This window comes from Tachyglossus aculeatus, chromosome 19, assembly GCF_015852505.1.
Source record: "Tachyglossus aculeatus isolate mTacAcu1 chromosome 19, mTacAcu1.pri, whole genome shotgun sequence".
Taxonomy (NCBI): domain Eukaryota; kingdom Metazoa; phylum Chordata; class Mammalia; order Monotremata; family Tachyglossidae; genus Tachyglossus; species Tachyglossus aculeatus.
In genome coordinates, this window is record NC_052084.1 from 17,571,259 (window position 1) to 17,589,008 (window position 17,750).

Consider the following 17,750-nt stretch of genomic DNA (forward strand, 5'->3'; position numbering starts at 1 on the left):
TCTCCGTGCCTGTTACCTCATCTGTAAAACAGGGATTGAGACCGTGAGCCCCATGTGGGACAGAGACTGGGTCCAACCTGATAAACTCGTATCTAGCCCTGCACTTAGTGAAGTGCCTGGCACATAGAAGTGCTCAACAAATTCCACAATTATTATTATTCCCTCTCCTTAATTCTCCCTTCCAACCATTTTTTTCCTTTAGAGCTGGTAATCTCTGCAGCTGCTTGGGTGAGCTCCCAGTTTTGTACAATGCCAACTTGGCCTCCACCTCTTCTGGGCTCTCTGGCTGAGTATGGGCCGAGGTAAAAAGTCCCTTTGAGGGGATCCTCCAGCCAAATGTAAGATGGGGAGCAGTACGCTCTTTCACTGCAAAAAAACTGCAGAGACCCTTCCTCCGGGGTTTGCAACAACCCGAGAAGAAGAGAGTAATCAGCTCGTATAACCCCCAACTGCTCATAAAGCCGTTAAGTATTCAAGTGAATTAATTTAAAGTTAGCTGGATTTCAGCTCCAGTCAATCGATCTATCGATGGTATTTATCAAACGCTTACTTTGTGCAGAGCATTGTACTAAGCGCCGGGGATCCGGTAGACATGGTCCCGTGATCTTACAGTCTAGAGAGGGAGAAAGGTCTAGACTGTGAGTCCGTTGTCGGGTAGGGACTGTCTCTATCTGTTGCCAATTTGTGCTTTCCAAATGCTTAGTACAGTGCTCTGCACACAGAAAGCGCTCAATAAATACGATTGAATGGATGAATGAGAGGTATTAATATAAAGAAATAAATTACAGATACGTTCATAAGTGCTGTGGGCCGACGAAAGGGAGCAAATCCAAAGGCAGTGCTTCTCTAAATACCTTTTAATTACTGCCTTTTATGGTATTTAAGTGCTTACTATGTGCCAGGCACTGTATCATCATCATCATCATCAATCGTATTTATTGAGCGCTTACTATGTGCAGAGCACTGTACTAAATGCTTGGGAAGTACAAATTGGCAACATATAGAGACAGTCCCTACCCAACAGTGGGCTCACAGTCTAAAAGGGGGAGACAGAGAACGAAACCAAACATACTAACAAAATAAAATAAATAGAATAGATTTGTACAAATAAAATAAATAAATAGAGTAATAAATATGTACAAACATATATACATATATACAGGTGCACTGTACTAACCGCGGGGCTAAATACGCGTTTATCAGGTTGGACACAGTCCATATCCCACAAGGGGCTCAAAGTCCTAATCCCCATTTTACGGAGGAGGGAACCGAGGCACAGAAAAGTGAAGTGACTCACCCAGCAGACAAGTGGCAGAGCCGGGATCAGAACCCATGTCCTTCTGATTCCCAGGCCTGCGTTCTATCCATTAGGCCACACTTCTTCTACTGCTGTTGTAGTGACTCCTTTTTGACTTTTTATTTTATATTGGTTAAAAATTGTACTAACATCTTGGATTTATGTCTACGACAGACTTCGATAAAGTTCACAAATGAGCCACCCCAAGGTGTTCGGGCAGGGCTGAAAAGAACATTTGCCGGAATCAATCAAGACCTCCTGGATATAAGCAATTTGCCCATGTGGAAGCCTATGCTTTATACGGTGGCTTTCTTACACTCCACTGTACAGGTATGTATGCCGAGTAGTTTTGCTTTTTAGGTAAAACACACTACTGGTTTCAAAATGGGACTAAATAGATATGGATCTTTCTTGCTACGTGAATTTTATGTTAGTGTTTGGCAGCGGTTTTAGGCTGTAGGTCGCGCTGATTTGCTTAATCTTCATAGTTTTTAGTTAGTCATATTTATTGAAGGCTTACTGGGTGCAGAGCACTGTACTAAGTGCTTGGGAGAGTCTGGGTGCAGAGCACTGTACTAAGTGCTTGGGAGAGTCCCACACAACAACAGACACATTCCACGCCCACGGTGAGCTTACAATCTAAAGGGTGTTCAGTCTATAGGTTGGTCATTCACTTAGTGACTAAACGACGTAATCATCAATCATCATCAATCGTATTTATTGAGCGCTTACTATGTGCAGATCACTGTACTAAGCGCTTGGGAAGTACAAATTGGCACCATATAGAGACAGTAATGCTTATCAAATGCATTTATTTATTATTGGATTGGTTACAATCGAATTTATTGCTCCATCTTAGTTTACAGACAGTATATTTCAGCAGTACCAGTGAGGATGAATCACTGATTTTTCTTGTACTTTGAATTTTATCTTAAATGCAAGACTGCACTGTGCATTGATCTTAATTGATTCTCCAACTCACAGAACAGAGAGCCAACTTTGATTAAAAAAAAAAACAGGCAAGGGACAGGGAACGTATCTCCCAACTCTGTTGTATCATACTCTCCCAAGCGTTTAGTACAGCCCACAGTAAACTCCTGATAAATGCGACTGATTGATGGATGGATTGAAGGGAATCTTGCCTGTGTTTACTGGGGGAAGAAGAATGTCTCTCTTACTTTCTTTGGAGGACAGACCTTTCCAGCAACCACTGTCTGCCACAGAGTTAAACTTTCACAAGACAGGCAGCCGGCATTTCTAATGATTCTTTAAGCGTTAAGAAACGACCGCAGGGATTCATTAGGGCGGCTTCCCAGGGAGATCTTTGAAATCCAGAGATTAACCAAGGCCTGTGTCAGGGGAGAATTTAGAGACTGGGAGATAGAGATTTAGCCAGACCATCCCAGTCCATCCCAGTCCATGAGCCCTGTGGGGCCTGATCATTCATTCAATCATATTTATTGAGCACATACTGTGTGTAGAGCGCTGTACCAAGCACTTGGGAGAGGCCAAAATGACAGCTAACAGACACATTCCCTGCCCACCATGAGCTTACGGTCTCGTGGATCCAATGGCATCGAATCAGGCTGATCCAGAGCCAGGCATATTTTGGTAAGATCAGGCAGACCCTCTGTTTTCCAGCTTCCTAAGTTCCAAAATGCCTAGCAGAGGAGTCCTAAAATGGCCAACCTACGCTGAACTTTACAGGGAGGGCTCTGTCCATGTGTGGTTCTAGAGGGAGTAATTGTGACCTGCCTAAAACCAGTAGGAAAAAAGACTCAGGAAAAAAAATATCTTGCCCCTTATTGTTTTCCTCCTCAAGTTCCTCAGTCCGCCATTAGCCTAGGGGATTTATTATTGGATTGGTTACAATCAAATTTATTGCTCCATCTTAATTTACAAACAGTATATTTCAGCAGTACCAGGGAGGATGAATCACCGATTTTTCCTGTACTTATTGGGATATATGTCTTTAATGAATGAACAGGGCAACACCTAGGCTCTAATGCATACAGTAAGTGTTGTAGTGGAAAAGCCTCATCAGTAGCTATTAAGCCCTGGGTCTATGCAGGCCAAGAGAATTGGAAAATGGATGATTATTCCATGAATTAAATCAATGCTGGCAGTTAATCTAGGTAATTCAGGCTACTAATTCTTCAATGGCAAGTTATTTTACCGGGATCATCGATCATTCGTTCATATTTATGGAATGTCAGCTGTGTGCAGAGCATAGTGCTGCGTACGTGGGAGAGTACAGTACGTGGGGAAATATGAGTCTTGCCCTCAGGGAGTTTACTGTCTGGCAAGGGAGACTGTTCTGCTATTCATTTGCTTGTGTAGATGCATCTTAAGAAAAACACTTAAGGTTAGGCCGAAAATGATATTAGTAAATTAACAGTATTTCTTCCTCCGAGTCAGTACGAAACAATGTGAGTCATACCTTGAATCTTATTTCTCTGAGAAATGATAGAGTTACAGTCCTGAATTCTGATAATGAACATCATTTTGCGATATTTCTCGTTTGCTTTTAGCAAGTTGTCCTGTAGCTCCAGCCAGTTTACAGCATGGAAATTATTTTTACTGGCTTAAGATTTCCTTGTATTTTCTGCTAATGATTTTATTCTTTATTTCCTCTGATTAATGGCTGGGTAGAGTGATCCAATTAGTAAGTTTTTGGGTGGGGATGGAAGACCTCCTGTAGGGGCAAGTGAGGAAATTAATCCATTTGTATAACTGGTGTCTTGGATTCCAACTTTTCATTTTGAGCGTGGGGGGCTTTCAAAGGCAGGGTTTCCCAGGTCAGAATATATATATATATATATATATATATATATATATATATATATGTGTGTGTGTGTGTGTGTGTGTGTGTGTGTGTGTGTGTGTGTGTGTGTGTGAGAGAGAGAGAGAGAGAGAGAGAGAGAGAGAAAGGGGGGGAAGAGAGAGAAGAAAAGAAAAGAAAAGAAAAGAAAAGTAAAAAGAAAATAAAAGATACCAGCTAGGTTTCTATGCTAGGAGGGTCTAAGACTTTTCTTGATCTTGGGAAAGGCCGTGGTTCTTCTCCTCAAGCAGCTCTCCCTTTCTGGCTGTAGTTTGGCCTGGTCTTCAGTCAATCAATACATCAGTGTTTTTTTGGTTTTTATGAGTGCTCACGGTGGCGGAGCACTGCACTAAGAGACTAAGGGCATGTAATACAACGGAGTTGGTAGGCCACAATCCCTACCCTCAAGGAGTTTATAATCTAGTGGACTGGTCTCCTGGGCAGTGGAGAAAGAGGGAAATGCCAGGGTTATGTTGGTTAATGGCTCCCTCTCAACCTGACTGCTAGTTTAGATTGGGGCAAAGCCGTGGTCTGTTTGTTGTGGGTAGTCAGTCGGTCAGTTGTATTTATTGAGCACTTACTGTGTGCAGAGCACTGTACCAAGTGCTTGGGAGAGTACAATATAACAGTGTACAGTTACACTGTACAATGTCCAGACACATTCCCTGCCCACAACGGAGCTTACAGTCTTGGGAGAATTCTACATTACATCAGAGAAATTCCAGAAGGAATGGCTCCTCTTCCAGGATATTCTGGAACGGGGTTGAACATTGTCAGGGGGCCTCTCTTGATTGGATTGGATTGGATTCTTTTTCCCCCCTCCTCTCAGTCAGTCTATCTGTGGTATTTATTTAGAGCTTACTATGTGCAGAGCACTGTCCTAAGTGCTTGAGAGAGTACAGTATTAGGCTTGCTTGGCATAGTGGATGGAGCACGGGCCTGGGAATCAGAAGGTCATGAGTTCTCAAACCGGCTGCCCCACTTCTCTGCTGTGTGACTTTGGGCAAATCACTTCACTTCTCTGGGCTTCAGTTAACCTCATCTGTAAAATGAGGATTGAGACTGTGAGCCCCACGTGGGACCGGGACTGTGTCCAACCTGATTAGCTTATATCCACCCCAAGTCTTAGTATAGTGCCTGGCACATAGTAAGCACTTAACAAATACCATTATTATTATTATTATTATTAATAGTAATACAGTGTAACTGGGCCAAAGATTCCACTGGGGAGCCAAGCCCAGAATAAGCCCCACTGAGGTGACTCAGGGCTAGCTGCTTGTGGGTAGGGAAAATGTCTACCAGTACTGTTATATTGTACTCTCCCAAGCATTTAGTACAGTGCTCTGCTCACAGTAGACGTTCAATAAATATGATTTATTATGGCATTTGTTAGCGCTTAAAATGTGCCAGGCTCTGAACTAAGTGCTGAAGTAGATACAAGATCATCAGTCAGTTGATCGTATTTATTGAGTGCTTAATGTGTGCAGAGCACTCTACTAAGCATTTGGAGGGTACAATCTAACAGACACATTCTATGCTCACATCGAGCTTACAGTCTAGAGTGGGGAACAGATGTTAATATAAGTAAATAAATGGCCAATATGGACATAAATGCTGTGGAGCTGGGAGATTTTAAAGGGAGCAAGTCAGGGGGATGCAGAAGGGAGTGGAAGGAAAGGAAAAGAGGGCTTGGTCAGGGAAGGACTCTTGGAGGAGGTGTGTCTTCGGTCAATCAATCAATCGTATTTATTGAGCGCTTACTGTGTGCAGAGCACTGTACTAAGCGCTTGGGAAGTAGTTGGACACAGTCCCTGTTCCCCCTGAGGTCCATAGTCTTAATCACCATTTTATAGCTGAGGTAACCAAGGCCCAGAGAAGTGAAGGGACTTGCCTAAGGTCACAGAGCAGGCAAGTGGTGAAGCCAGGATTAGAACCCAGGTCCTTCTGACTTCCAGTCCTGTCCTCTATCCATTAGGCCATGCTGCTTCTCTTGATTGATTTTCTGATTGATTGTCCATCAGCCCGGTGAAAATCACTTGGAAGAGAAATTCACTGGGTTTGAGGTGGAAGATCCTGGTAGCTGGGATGCCCTGAGCCGTCTCCTTGAGCTAGCAATCTCAGAGGCCCTCTTGTCACCCTTTTGAGAAGGGGGGAAAAAAAATCCTCCAGCATTGAATACTAGAGTAGCAGTAACTTACCTGACTTGTGACAAGGCAAAACCTACTACTTTCCCTCAGGGTTCAGAGATGAGTCTCTGGAGTGAAACTAATCGCCTGGTTACATCACCGGCACCCTGTTGGGATTGGGTTGGGGAAGGTCTTTGAGGGACAATAGATATAAAGATCTATGCACCATTGGTAATATTGTGGTGTATTATTAACGAAAAATTCCAAGGACACAATCAAGCAAACTTTCAGGGACCTACCAAGGTGGTTTCAAGACCATCCATAGTTCAGAAACAGCTTTGCATTATTTTATTTTTCGAAAAGTGTCAGTGTTGTGCCGCAGTCTGGGAGAGGTTTTTCATTCCAACAAATCAAATTGGAGGTAAGAGTCCGTTATTCAGATAATTCATCTAAAAAACCCTACCGCTGAAGAAAATGTGGGTGTTTATCACCTGAATTATTTGTCTATGCCGATTGCATTCAGCTCAGCAATTACTCATACCTCTAGGTTCTTAAAAACAAAAGTGAGAAATGCATTTTTCAGAAACAGAAAATAAGCAATTAACCCAGAAGCATAATTTTGGAAAAGAAAATCCAACAAAGTTGCCAGTCTTTGTTTGTAGATGAATACAAGTGATTTAAAAAGTGAAAACTTTCAATGAAGACTTGGTAGTAAGGAATGAAAATGTGAAAGAAATGCTGACCCTCGGGGGTGATTTTCAAAGATCCCACTTAAGGATGATCTGAACTCAACTGCACAGTACCCTAACAATGAAAATGTTTTCAAAGGATCAATTTAGGCAACCATTATATTTGTATCTTTATTCATCCATCTACTTAAATATTCAGCTTTAAAACAGGGTCAAGAGAAGCTACTATCAGATTTTCCTTAAAAACAAAAAAACAGAACAAAAGCTTTCATTTCGATTTCTGAGCATTCAGCACCCCTTTTAATCCTGTCAGTCATTTAATCAAATTCAAGAAGATGAAAAGGCAGGTGGAATGGATATCAACTCCTCCCCAGCTGCAGATTGTTAGCTTAGTTTGAGGTAAGCCCTAGTTGCTCTCTCCCAGCCTGAAGGCTGTTTTTTTTAATTTTTGTTTTAATGGTATTTATTAAGTGCTTACTTTGTGCCAGGCCCTCTACTAAGCTGTGAGGTAGATACAAGTCAATCAGGTTAGATACAGTTCATGTCCCACACAGGGCTCACCATCAATCCCTGTTTTACAGGTGAGGTAACTGAGGTCCAGAGAAGTGAAGTGACTTGCTCAAGGTCACAGAGCAGACAAGTGGTGATGGGGGGATTAGAACCCAGGTCCTGCTGTTTCCCAGGCCTGTGCTGTATCCACTAGGCCCTGCTGCTTCTAACGTCGCTGTTAGCTTGTGAACAGCAAGCACTGTGAGAAGTGGGGGGAGGTAAGTCTCCATTACTGCAGAGAAACACCAAGAGAAGTTGTTCACCTTCCAAAATATTCCGCAGTTGGGTTTAACTCGGTGGGCTCATTCCAGATTGGACTGGATTTATTTTTTCCCCCTGGGTTTGCTTATTTTAGTATAATTTGACAGTTTCCCATTGCCCTATCCATCACTAACATCATAGCCGTCAAAAGCATCATTTTACTGAAACTGAAATAATGATGGCTTTAGATGGAAATGTATATTCGCTCCAAAACAGAAATATTTTGTTCAGAGAAATTGTAAACCCAAGGGCAGGAATCATTCCTTTGTTCTTCCTCTAATCCTGCTCACCGCCTAGTACAGCGCTCAGCACAAAGTAACAATAATTATGGTACTCGTTAGTGCTTATTATGTGCCGAGCACTGTACTAAGGCCTGGGGAAGATACAAGATAATCAGGTCCCACGTGGGTCTTACAGTCCAAGTAGGAGGGAGAACCGGTATTGAATCCCTAATTGGCAGGGGAGGTAACTGAGGCACAGAAAAGGTAAGTGGCTTATCCAAGGTACCCAACAGACAAGCGGCAGAGCTGGGATTGGAACCCAGGTCCTCTGACTCCCATCGCCTGTGTTGTTTCTGCTAAGCTATGCTGCTTCTTAAGTAGACCTTCAAAAACAATGCTGCTGGCGGGGGGTGATGGTGAGAGTGTGTGTGAGCCTGTATATGTGTATTTAACTTGAAATTTAATGGGGTAACTAGAATGCCTAGAGATTAGCCTCCTAATTGTAAGCACCCCCCAAATTATTCCAGAAGCCCTCTACATTTATGTTATTTTCAGTACCTACTGTGCATAGTGTTCTGTCATTAAGGGGAGGTGTTGTGTCTCTGAAATTTATCTCGTGAAACATTTTGAATAGTAATAATTGTGGTATTTGTTAAGTGCTTTCTGCGGGCCATGCACTGTACTAAGCACTGGGATGGATACAAGCAAATCGGGTTGGACAAAATCTCCGTCCCACATGGGGCTCACAGTCTCAATGTTTAATTATGCTTATATGTTTGCGTGTGGCCTTTCTTCATCCGTTAGATTATAAATTTGTCAAGAGCAAGCACTGGGTCTTGTGTTTTTCCTGAATTCTTTATAACAGCCTCTGGATAATCAGCAAGTACTGTTAGCCGTTGAATGGACTAAACTTCCCTCTATATGCATTGTGCATTTGTATTTTAAAAGAATATTCCTGGGAGGTAGATTTTTTTAAAAAAGAACATTAACTCCTTGACCTGTGTGTCTTACGTACAATAGAAAAAGTGGTTCCAATGTTAATTCTGTTAAAAGAGGCAATTATATCGAATGAGCCAATGCTTTACTAAAGAGAGAATCAACCGTTTGTGCTCTTCGGGTTTAAAAGGAAAATACAGAAAAAACAGAGGGAAAGGGACAGAGACAAACCCAGGGTGGTAGAGTGGGGGAAGAAAAGAAGAAGAGGGGAGAGAGAAAGAAGAGGCTAAAGAGAGGGAGATAGGAGGTAGAGCGATCGTCAAATGTGTGCAAACAAAGCCAGTAAGCACTTAATAAACACGATTGAATGATTGAATGAAAGCCACCCACATCCAGACCCACACACATCACAACTGCGTCCACCCAGCTGCTGCTCTTGCCACCACGATCACACCAGCAGCTGTGATCCCGGTCAGCCCCATGGGCAGCGGCTGAATCCTGAAATTTCCGGCCCCAAAGCACCCAGGCCAGATGTCTCCCAAGCACTTTCTACTCTCCCAAGCACTTAGCACAGTGCTTTGCACACAGTAAGCGCTCAATAAGCACGGTTGAATTGAACAAATGAATGAACGTGTAGGAATTTGTGACTGTTTTTCCTCTCTGTGTCGGCGTCCCCCTCTGTCTTCATGGTCGGCCTCAGGCTCTCTTCCTCGGTCAGTCGGTATTATATGTTGAGCAGAGCACACTATTAGGTACTCGGAAAGGTACAATAAAAGTAAAAGATGTAGCCCCTACACTCAGGGAACTTACAGACGAATCGGGGAGGCAGACAGACATAAATTAGGTACATTCACTGGGGGCAGGAGGAAAACTATAGCTACTACTGTGGGAACAGTTAGAACACGGAAATGAAGGAATAGAGGATGCAAATCAGTGTATTTGCTAGTAGTGGTTGTTGAGATGAGGTACATAGGGGGAGTGGGAATTGGGAAATGGGTTCCTTCTCCCCACATCTCCTGCCCCGTCCCCCCGCCCACAGAAATACTTGTGATCATACTCTCTCCATAGCAGAGTAGAAGGTTTGGTGGAGGGAGAGAATCGGGCTGATTGAAAAGCTTAAAAATCGTGTAACTAAACATCATTATATGACACGGCAGTGCTTTTCAACCCAAGACCATTTATTCTGCTTGAACAGTTGGTAATAAATTTGGACTGTTTGGATGAGAACCGCTGCACATTTTTAATCATTTAGATGACAAATGGTATGCATGGAGGTTTCTTAAGATGGTATCGATTTCTTCTCACATCTTCTCTAACCCTGACCATTCCCATGGCTCTAACTTCACCACAAACATCGAAACCCGCCGCGAGTCAAATAAAAGAAATCATCCTGACTGATTTTCAATATTATCTTTAAGGAGCGACGCAAGTTTGGTCCCTTAGGGTGGAATATTCCCTATGAGTTCAATTCTGCAGATTTTACGGCCAGTGTTCAGTTTATACAAAACCACCTAGATGAATGTGACATCAAGAAAGTGAGTAGCCTATCCTATCCTATCTTATTACCATTCCTTATCTAAAGCATTGCATTCGGCACTGCCGTTATTCTGAGTATAGTTAGCCCTGAGATGATAATGATAATAATAACAATAATAATGGTATTTGTTAAGCACTTAATATAAGCCAATCACTAAGTGCTGGGGTAGATACAAGATAATCAAGTTGGATGCAATTCCAGTCCCCCCGAGGGCTCCCAGTTTAAAAGGGAGGGAGAACAGGTATTTTTATCCCCATTTTGCTGAAGAGAAGATGAGGCTCAGAGGAGTTAAGTGACTTACCCAAGGTCACACAGCAGACAGAGGTGGGATTAGAACCCAAGTCCCCTGATTCCCAAGTCCATGCTCTTTCCATTAGGGGCCACTCTGCACTTTTGGTCTACACTGTCCTCAAAGTAATCATTTTTTTTCTTTTCAAGGACTTGATCAATAACTTATCCTTAGTTCTTTTCTCCCATTTGGAAAATAAGGGCTTTTTGTGAACTCCTCACAAGGAGAATTACACTGCGCAGATCACCTTTCTGATTTTCTAGTGTATTTCTCTCACGTTTTTCTTTCTTGTCTCATTCCCTCTTCTATTTTTTTCCTTTGGAAATGAATGCATTCCATTGAGTAAAAGCCTTCATTTTAGGCTTTCTTAGAATAAGGGACAGATGGGAAATGAGGAGATATCTGGTGTTGGAGGTAAGGAGTTCTCCATGAACAAAGAAACTGCAGTGAATGTGAATGGATAGGAAACATCTTCTAACCCGAAGGAGATCGGGCTAGATTTGGAGACTGATCATTTTTTAAGTGGTGTTTGTTAAATGCTTACTATGTGTCAAGCACTGTTCTAAGTGCGGGAGCAGATACAAGTTAATCAGACTGGATTAATCAGTCCCTTTCCCACTGGGGCTGACATTCTTATTAGGAGGCAGAACAGGTATTGAATCTCCGTTTTGCAGTTGGAGAAACTGAGGCCCAGAGAAGTTCAGCGGCTGGTCCAAAATCACACAGCAGGCAAGTTGCAGAGTCGGTTTTAGAAAGCAAGTGGCAGAGTCGGTTTTAGAAACCAGGTTCTCTGGCTCCCACGTCCTTGTTTTACCCACGAGGCCACCCTGCTCGCTCTCAACAGCTTTATTTACCAGTGAATAAATGGAGATCAAGATTAAGTATAGGGCTCAGCACACCCTAAACGCTCAATAAATGCCATTGATCATGGCCTTAAAGGAATAGTTTCCCTTTATCATCATCATCAATCGTATTTATTGAGTGCTTACTATGTGCAGAGCACTGTACTAAGCGCTTGGGAAATACAAATTGGCAACACATAGAGACAGTCCCTACCCAACAGTGAGCTCACAGTCTAAAAGGGGGAGACAGAGAACAAAACCAAACATACCAACAAAATAAAATAAATAGGATAGATATGTACAAGTAAAATAAATAAATAAATAGAGTAATAAATATGTACAACCATATATACATATATACAGGTGCTGTGGGGAAGGGAAGGAGGTAAGATGGGGGGATGGAGAGGGGGACGAGGGGGAGAGGAAGGAAGGGGCTCAGTCTGGGAAGGCCTCCTGGAGGAGGTGAGCTCTCAGCAGGGCCTTGAAGGGAGGAAGAGAGCTCCCTTTATGTAGCTCAAAGGGTGTGCATTCATAATCCACCTTTATCTGAGGTGACGCTTTGAGTTCCAACCAATTTATTCCCCTGGGGAGGACAGAATTTCTCACTGTAGAAGGAAATGGCAATGTTTCAATAGTATTTATTGAGCACTTTCAGTGTGTAGAGCACTTTAGTTAGCTCTTGGGGGAATACAGTATAACAGAGTTGGTAGATATGTGCCCTGTCCCCAGTGAGATTCCAGTATAGGGAACCAAACAAACCATTGTATCCTTTCTCCGGTCATCATTTAAAGGAACTTAACTTTCCAAAGTTCTCCCCCACCAGAGAGGAACTAAGGCAAGGTCTGAGAACAGGGCCCTTGGTAAGCATTTACTATGTGCCAGGCACTGAACTAAGCACTGGGGTAGATAAAAGCCAATCAGGTTGGGCACAGTCTATATCCCACATGGGACTCACTGTTTTAATCCCTGTTTTACAGATGAGTGAAGCGAGGCACAGAGAAGTGACTTGCCCAAGGTCACACAGCAGACATGTGACAGAGCTTGACTGCAAAGACAGTTTTTCCCAAGAGGGTTCCTCCTGGGCCCCAAAAGCTGTAACATTCTCACTGTTGGCCAATTACTCGCTTTTCCTTCCTTCTCCAAAAGTCTGGAATTGATTGTACTTAAATTAAAACAGGTCACAATATATCTCTTTTTAATGTAGGGTGTGTCATGGAGTACAGTGCGTTACATGATCGGTGAAGTTCAGTATGGTGGCAGAGTCACGGATGATTTTGATAAGCGTCTACTCAATTGTTTTGCTAGGGTAAGTCCTATTTAAAAAAAAAAATTTTGAAGCGGGGGAAAATATCTCACAACTGTAAACCGGAATGATTGTTTTTGGAAGCTTCCCTTCTGCTTTCTTTTGCAGTAAAGCTCTCCACCAACTTTAGCTGTCTCAGTCAGCCAGTCAATTGTATTTATTAAGCGCTTATTGTGTGCAGAGCACTGTACTAAGTACTAGGACTAATCAGACTGAACCCAGTCCCTGTCCCACATGGGGCTCACAGTCTTAATCCCCATTTTACAGATGAGTCATATTTATTACTCTATTTATTTATTTATTTATTTATTTTACTTGTACATTTCTATCCTACTTATTTTATTTTGTTGGTATGTTTGGTTCTGTTCTCTGTCTCCCCCTTTTAGACTGTGAGCCCACTGTTGGGTAGGGACTGTCTCTATGTGATGCCAATTTGTACTTCCCAAGCGCTTAGTACAGTGCTCTGCACATAGTAAGCGCTCAATAAATACGATTGATTGATTGATTGATTGATTGATGAGGGAACTGAGGCCCAGAGAAGTGAAGTGACTTGTCCAAGGTCACGCAGCAAACAAGTGGTGGAGTCAGGATTAGAACCCAGGTCCTTCCGACTCCAAGGCCTTTGTTCTATCCATTAGGCCACACCGCTTCTGCTCTGTCCCCATGCCGTTCCCTCATTTGAACATTGGTGGGTGGGCTTGCTTGCTCACAATCCAATTGGAACAGGAGAAAAACATTTAGAGGCTCTTGAATATACGTGCCTCTGGTTTAGAACAGAATGAATAGACATCATTTGAATTGTTTGATATTTTATCTACAGAGAACTGTGTTTCGAAGCCCCATTTGTCATTAGGCTTTCAATATCAATCTCTGCAGTAAATGTTTTGTTACCACCCGGGAAGCTCTGAAATTTACACTTTTAAGGGTCTCCAAAGGGGGCTGGGAGTCCATCCATCTGCTTGTGGGAAAGGAGTTGACAGTGTTTGGAGGCCTCCTAGAAGCAGGGGGAGGAGATAGGGTTCGGAGCTTCCCTCAGACATTGCTGTAAAGTCTCTGTTATAATAATAATAATAATGGCATTTATTAAGCGCTTATTATGTACAAAACACTGTTCTAAGCGCTGAGGAGGTTACAAGGTGATCAGGTTGTCTCACGTGGGACTCACAGTCTTAATCCCCATTTTACAGATGAGGTAACTGAGGCACAGAGAAGTGAAGTGACTTGCCCAAAATCACACAGCTGATAATTGGCGGAGCCGGGATTTGAACCCATGACCTCTGACTCCAAAGCCCGGGCTCTTTCCACTGAGCCACGCTGCTTCTCTAATCATCAATCGTATTTATTGAGCACTTACTGTGTGCAGAGCACTGTACTAAGCGCTTGGGAAGTACAAATTGGCAACAAATTGGCAACAGTCCCTACCCAACAGTGGGCTCACAGTCTAAAATGTCACTAACAAGCAGCTTCAACTATTATCTCCTTCTTTGACCTCTAGACAGTCCTCTAGACTGTAAGCTCTCTGTGGGCTGGGAATGTGCCTACCATCTCTATTATATTGTACTCTCCCAAGCGCTTAGTACAGTGTTCTGCACACAGCATGCAATAAATACAGCTGATTGATCCTCTCCTGCAAACCTTGGATCCCCCATAGGCCTTTCCAGAATCTTCTGTGCAAATATGCAATTCGCCCCCAACTCTGAGATATTCAGCCTATTTTACCAAGTAGCAGAATTTATTTATTTATCTTGTACATATCTATTCTATTTATTTTATTTTGTTAGTATATTTGGTTTTGTTCTCTGTCTCCCCCTTCTAGACTGTGAGCCCACTGTTGGGTGGGGACTGTCTCTATGTGTTGCCGTCTTATACTTCCCAAGCGCTTAGTACAGTGCTCTGCACACAGTAATCGCTCAATAAATATGATTGATTGATTGATTGACATGTACCGAAGTTTTTCTCTCACAATAGCCTTGACTGAACCTGTATAAACACGCTATTAAAATAGCTATGAGATAAAAACTCTTAATAGTGGCAGTGTGGATTTAATTTTAAAACTTTTCCTCACATTGATATAGGTGTGGTTCAGTGAAAAGATGTTTGAGCCAACGTTCTGTTTTTATACTGGATATAAAATCCCAGTGTGCAAAACTCTGGATCAGTATTTTGAGTTCATACAATCACTCCCGTCTCTGGATAACCCTCAAGTCTTTGGGCTTCATCCTAATGCCGATATCACGTAAGTACTTTTAAGGAATGGGAAGCGGTGTGGCCTAGTGGTTAAAGCCCGGGCCTGGCAGGAGCTGGGTTCTGATCCTGGCTCTGCCAGTTGTCTGCTGTGTGACCTCGGGCAAATCCTTGAACTTCTCTGCACCTCAGTTACCTCATCTTTAAAATGGGGATTTAGGCTGGGAGCCCCAACTGTGTCCAGCCCAGTTGTCTTGTATCTACCCCGGCACTTAGTACAGCACCTGGCACATAGTAAACGCTTGACAAACACCAAAATAAAAAAGTTAAAAACTAATGGTTCCTGGAAATTCTGGAGGAAATACATTTTCAATCTCAAAGTGGCAGAAGCTGAATCTGGCATTTTCTCCCCTTAATGCACCCTTTCCCTCGGTTTTAGAGAGGGCATCAGGGCCATTTCCAAGCACACAACTCTGATGAGGTGCTCTTTGTCTTGCTAGCCTTCCTCCTCTACGTAATCAATCAATCAATCGTATTTATTGAGCACTTACTGTGTGCAGAGTAATTGAGACCCTCCCTTCACGCCATTAAATCGTGACTTCACATATTGACTGCAGCTCCCTTATAGAACTGAGTACTGACCAGTCAGTACTTTTTCAGTCCCTCTAGACTGTAAGCTGACTGTGGGCAAGAAAGGAGTCTACCAAGCATTGAGTATAGTGCTCTGCACACAGTAAGCGCTCAAGAAATACCATTGATTGACTGATTGCTCGTTGTGGGATGGGAATGCATCTACCAATTCTATTATATTGTATTCTCCCAAGCACTTAGTACAGTGTTCTGCACAAAGTAAATACTCAGTAAATACCACTGATTGATTGATGGCAATGATCTCTTGAGCCGCATACTCTGTAGTGGTCTCCCTGCTTCTCATGTCTTTCTTCCAACCCCGGGAAACTCCAGTTTTCAGTAAAGACTAAAAAGACCTGTAGAGTCAGTTGAGGGAGGAAAGAGTTACCTCAACTGCTTACTTATATCCCCCTAGAATCGAGTTTCTTTGACCAGAACAGAGTTGCGAGGGTCTGATCACCCCTCCAGGGTGGAAGGACGAGGGGGAAAACGGTTGAGGAACAGGAGAAAAAAACAAGTGCAGTCACTTTTTAGACAAGTCAAGTTGTTGTCCAAATACTACAGAACCATAGCGACAGGGATCATAAAAACACAGGATATATTCACATTTTATGATCTAGATTTATAAGTTACCAAGACAAGGGCAAATTCAGCTGTCTCAGAGCCGGTGACAGCTATTTATTTCCATTGTTTTTTTCCATTAATGCTTATGCATGTCTTCTGCATTTAGTAAATTCACCAAGAGTTTTATTTTGATGTTTGTATTTGCTTCTGGTATTAAGCGACTTAATATTGGTTTGACTTGCACTCATGGATGTTTCAAGACCAAAGGTATGTGTGATTTTGTGTGTGATCAATTGATCAATTGTATTTATAGAGCACTTACTGTGTGCAGAGCACTGTACTAAGGGCCTGGAAGAGGACAACATAGCTTATGTGATCTTTTCCTTTTTAATAATTGTGATATAAAGTGTTCATTATGGTCCAAAGCACTGCGTGTTATGCTGAGGTAGATAGATGTAAAACAATCAGATCAGACACAATGCTTGACCCCTATGGAACTCAGGAGCTAAACAGTGGTGATCATCTTGGCTCTGAGGTGACCTCTGTTGCAACTGTTAGTTCATAGGTCGTTCTTCATTTTCTGCTGTCCTGCATATTCATTCATCATCATCATCAATCGTATTTATTGAGCGCTTACTATGTGCAGAGCACTGTACTAAGCGCTCGGGAAGTACAAATTGGCAACATATAGAGAAAGTCCCTACCCAACAGTGGGCTCACAGTCTAAAAGGGGGAGACAGAGAACAAAACCAAACATACTAACAAAATAAAATAAATAGGATAGATATGTACAAGTAAATTTTGTCTATAGATGTTACGTGCAGCTGTTATCTATGTCTGTAGCTGTTATCACAGTCTTAAACTGTGAGGGTCTCAAGTCCCCCATGCTCCCAATCTGTGCATTCTCCCCCAGCGCTCATAAGCAGTGCTCTGGGTTCTAATCTCAGCTCTGCCACTTGTCTGCTTGTCTGTGTGACCTCGGGCAAATTACTTCACTTCTCTGGGCCTCGGTTCCCTCTTCTGTAAAATAGGGACTTAAGAGTGTGAGCTCCATATGGGACAGGGACTGTGTCTGACCTGATTAGTTTGTGTCTGCCACAGTGCCTGGCATGTAGTAAGCGCTTAACAAGATCATAAAAAAGTAAGCGCTTAATAAATACTATTACTACTCTGCAGCCAAATGGGCTGGTTAGTCTAGTCCCTTGCTAAGAAGCTACCCCAGGTCTTTAGAACCCAAGCAGAACGTTATATACTGCCAAAAATAATTTTTTTCTGTGGAAGGCAGTAGACCCTCATGAAGTTCATTTTTCAGTCACAGAGCACCTTAGAGTCTGCTATCATGGTAGCACTCTGGGTTTTTTTGTTTTGTTTTGTTTTTTAATACCCTTTATTGCACACTTTCGCTGTATGGAGCACTGTATTGAGCACTGGGGAAGTTACAATACAGCAGGAGGTGGTAGGTGCCATCTCTCAGGTGGCCCTACTGAGAGCTCACCTACTC

General features: G+C 42.7%; 1 protein-coding gene across 1 annotated transcript in view; it reads left to right on the forward strand.

The window, feature by feature from the left end:
* DNAH8 (dynein axonemal heavy chain 8) overlaps positions 1-17,750 on the forward strand; it is a 230,915-nt gene that overhangs the window by 196,733 nt on the left and 16,432 nt on the right. Inside the window, exons 85-88 of the mRNA XM_038761016.1 lie at positions 1,472-1,627; positions 10,319-10,435; positions 12,773-12,874; positions 14,947-15,107. Coding sequence (XP_038616944.1) covers positions 1,472-1,627; positions 10,319-10,435; positions 12,773-12,874; positions 14,947-15,107 — 536 coding nt within the window. The remainder of the gene's footprint in view (positions 1-1,471; positions 1,628-10,318; positions 10,436-12,772; positions 12,875-14,946; positions 15,108-17,750) is intronic.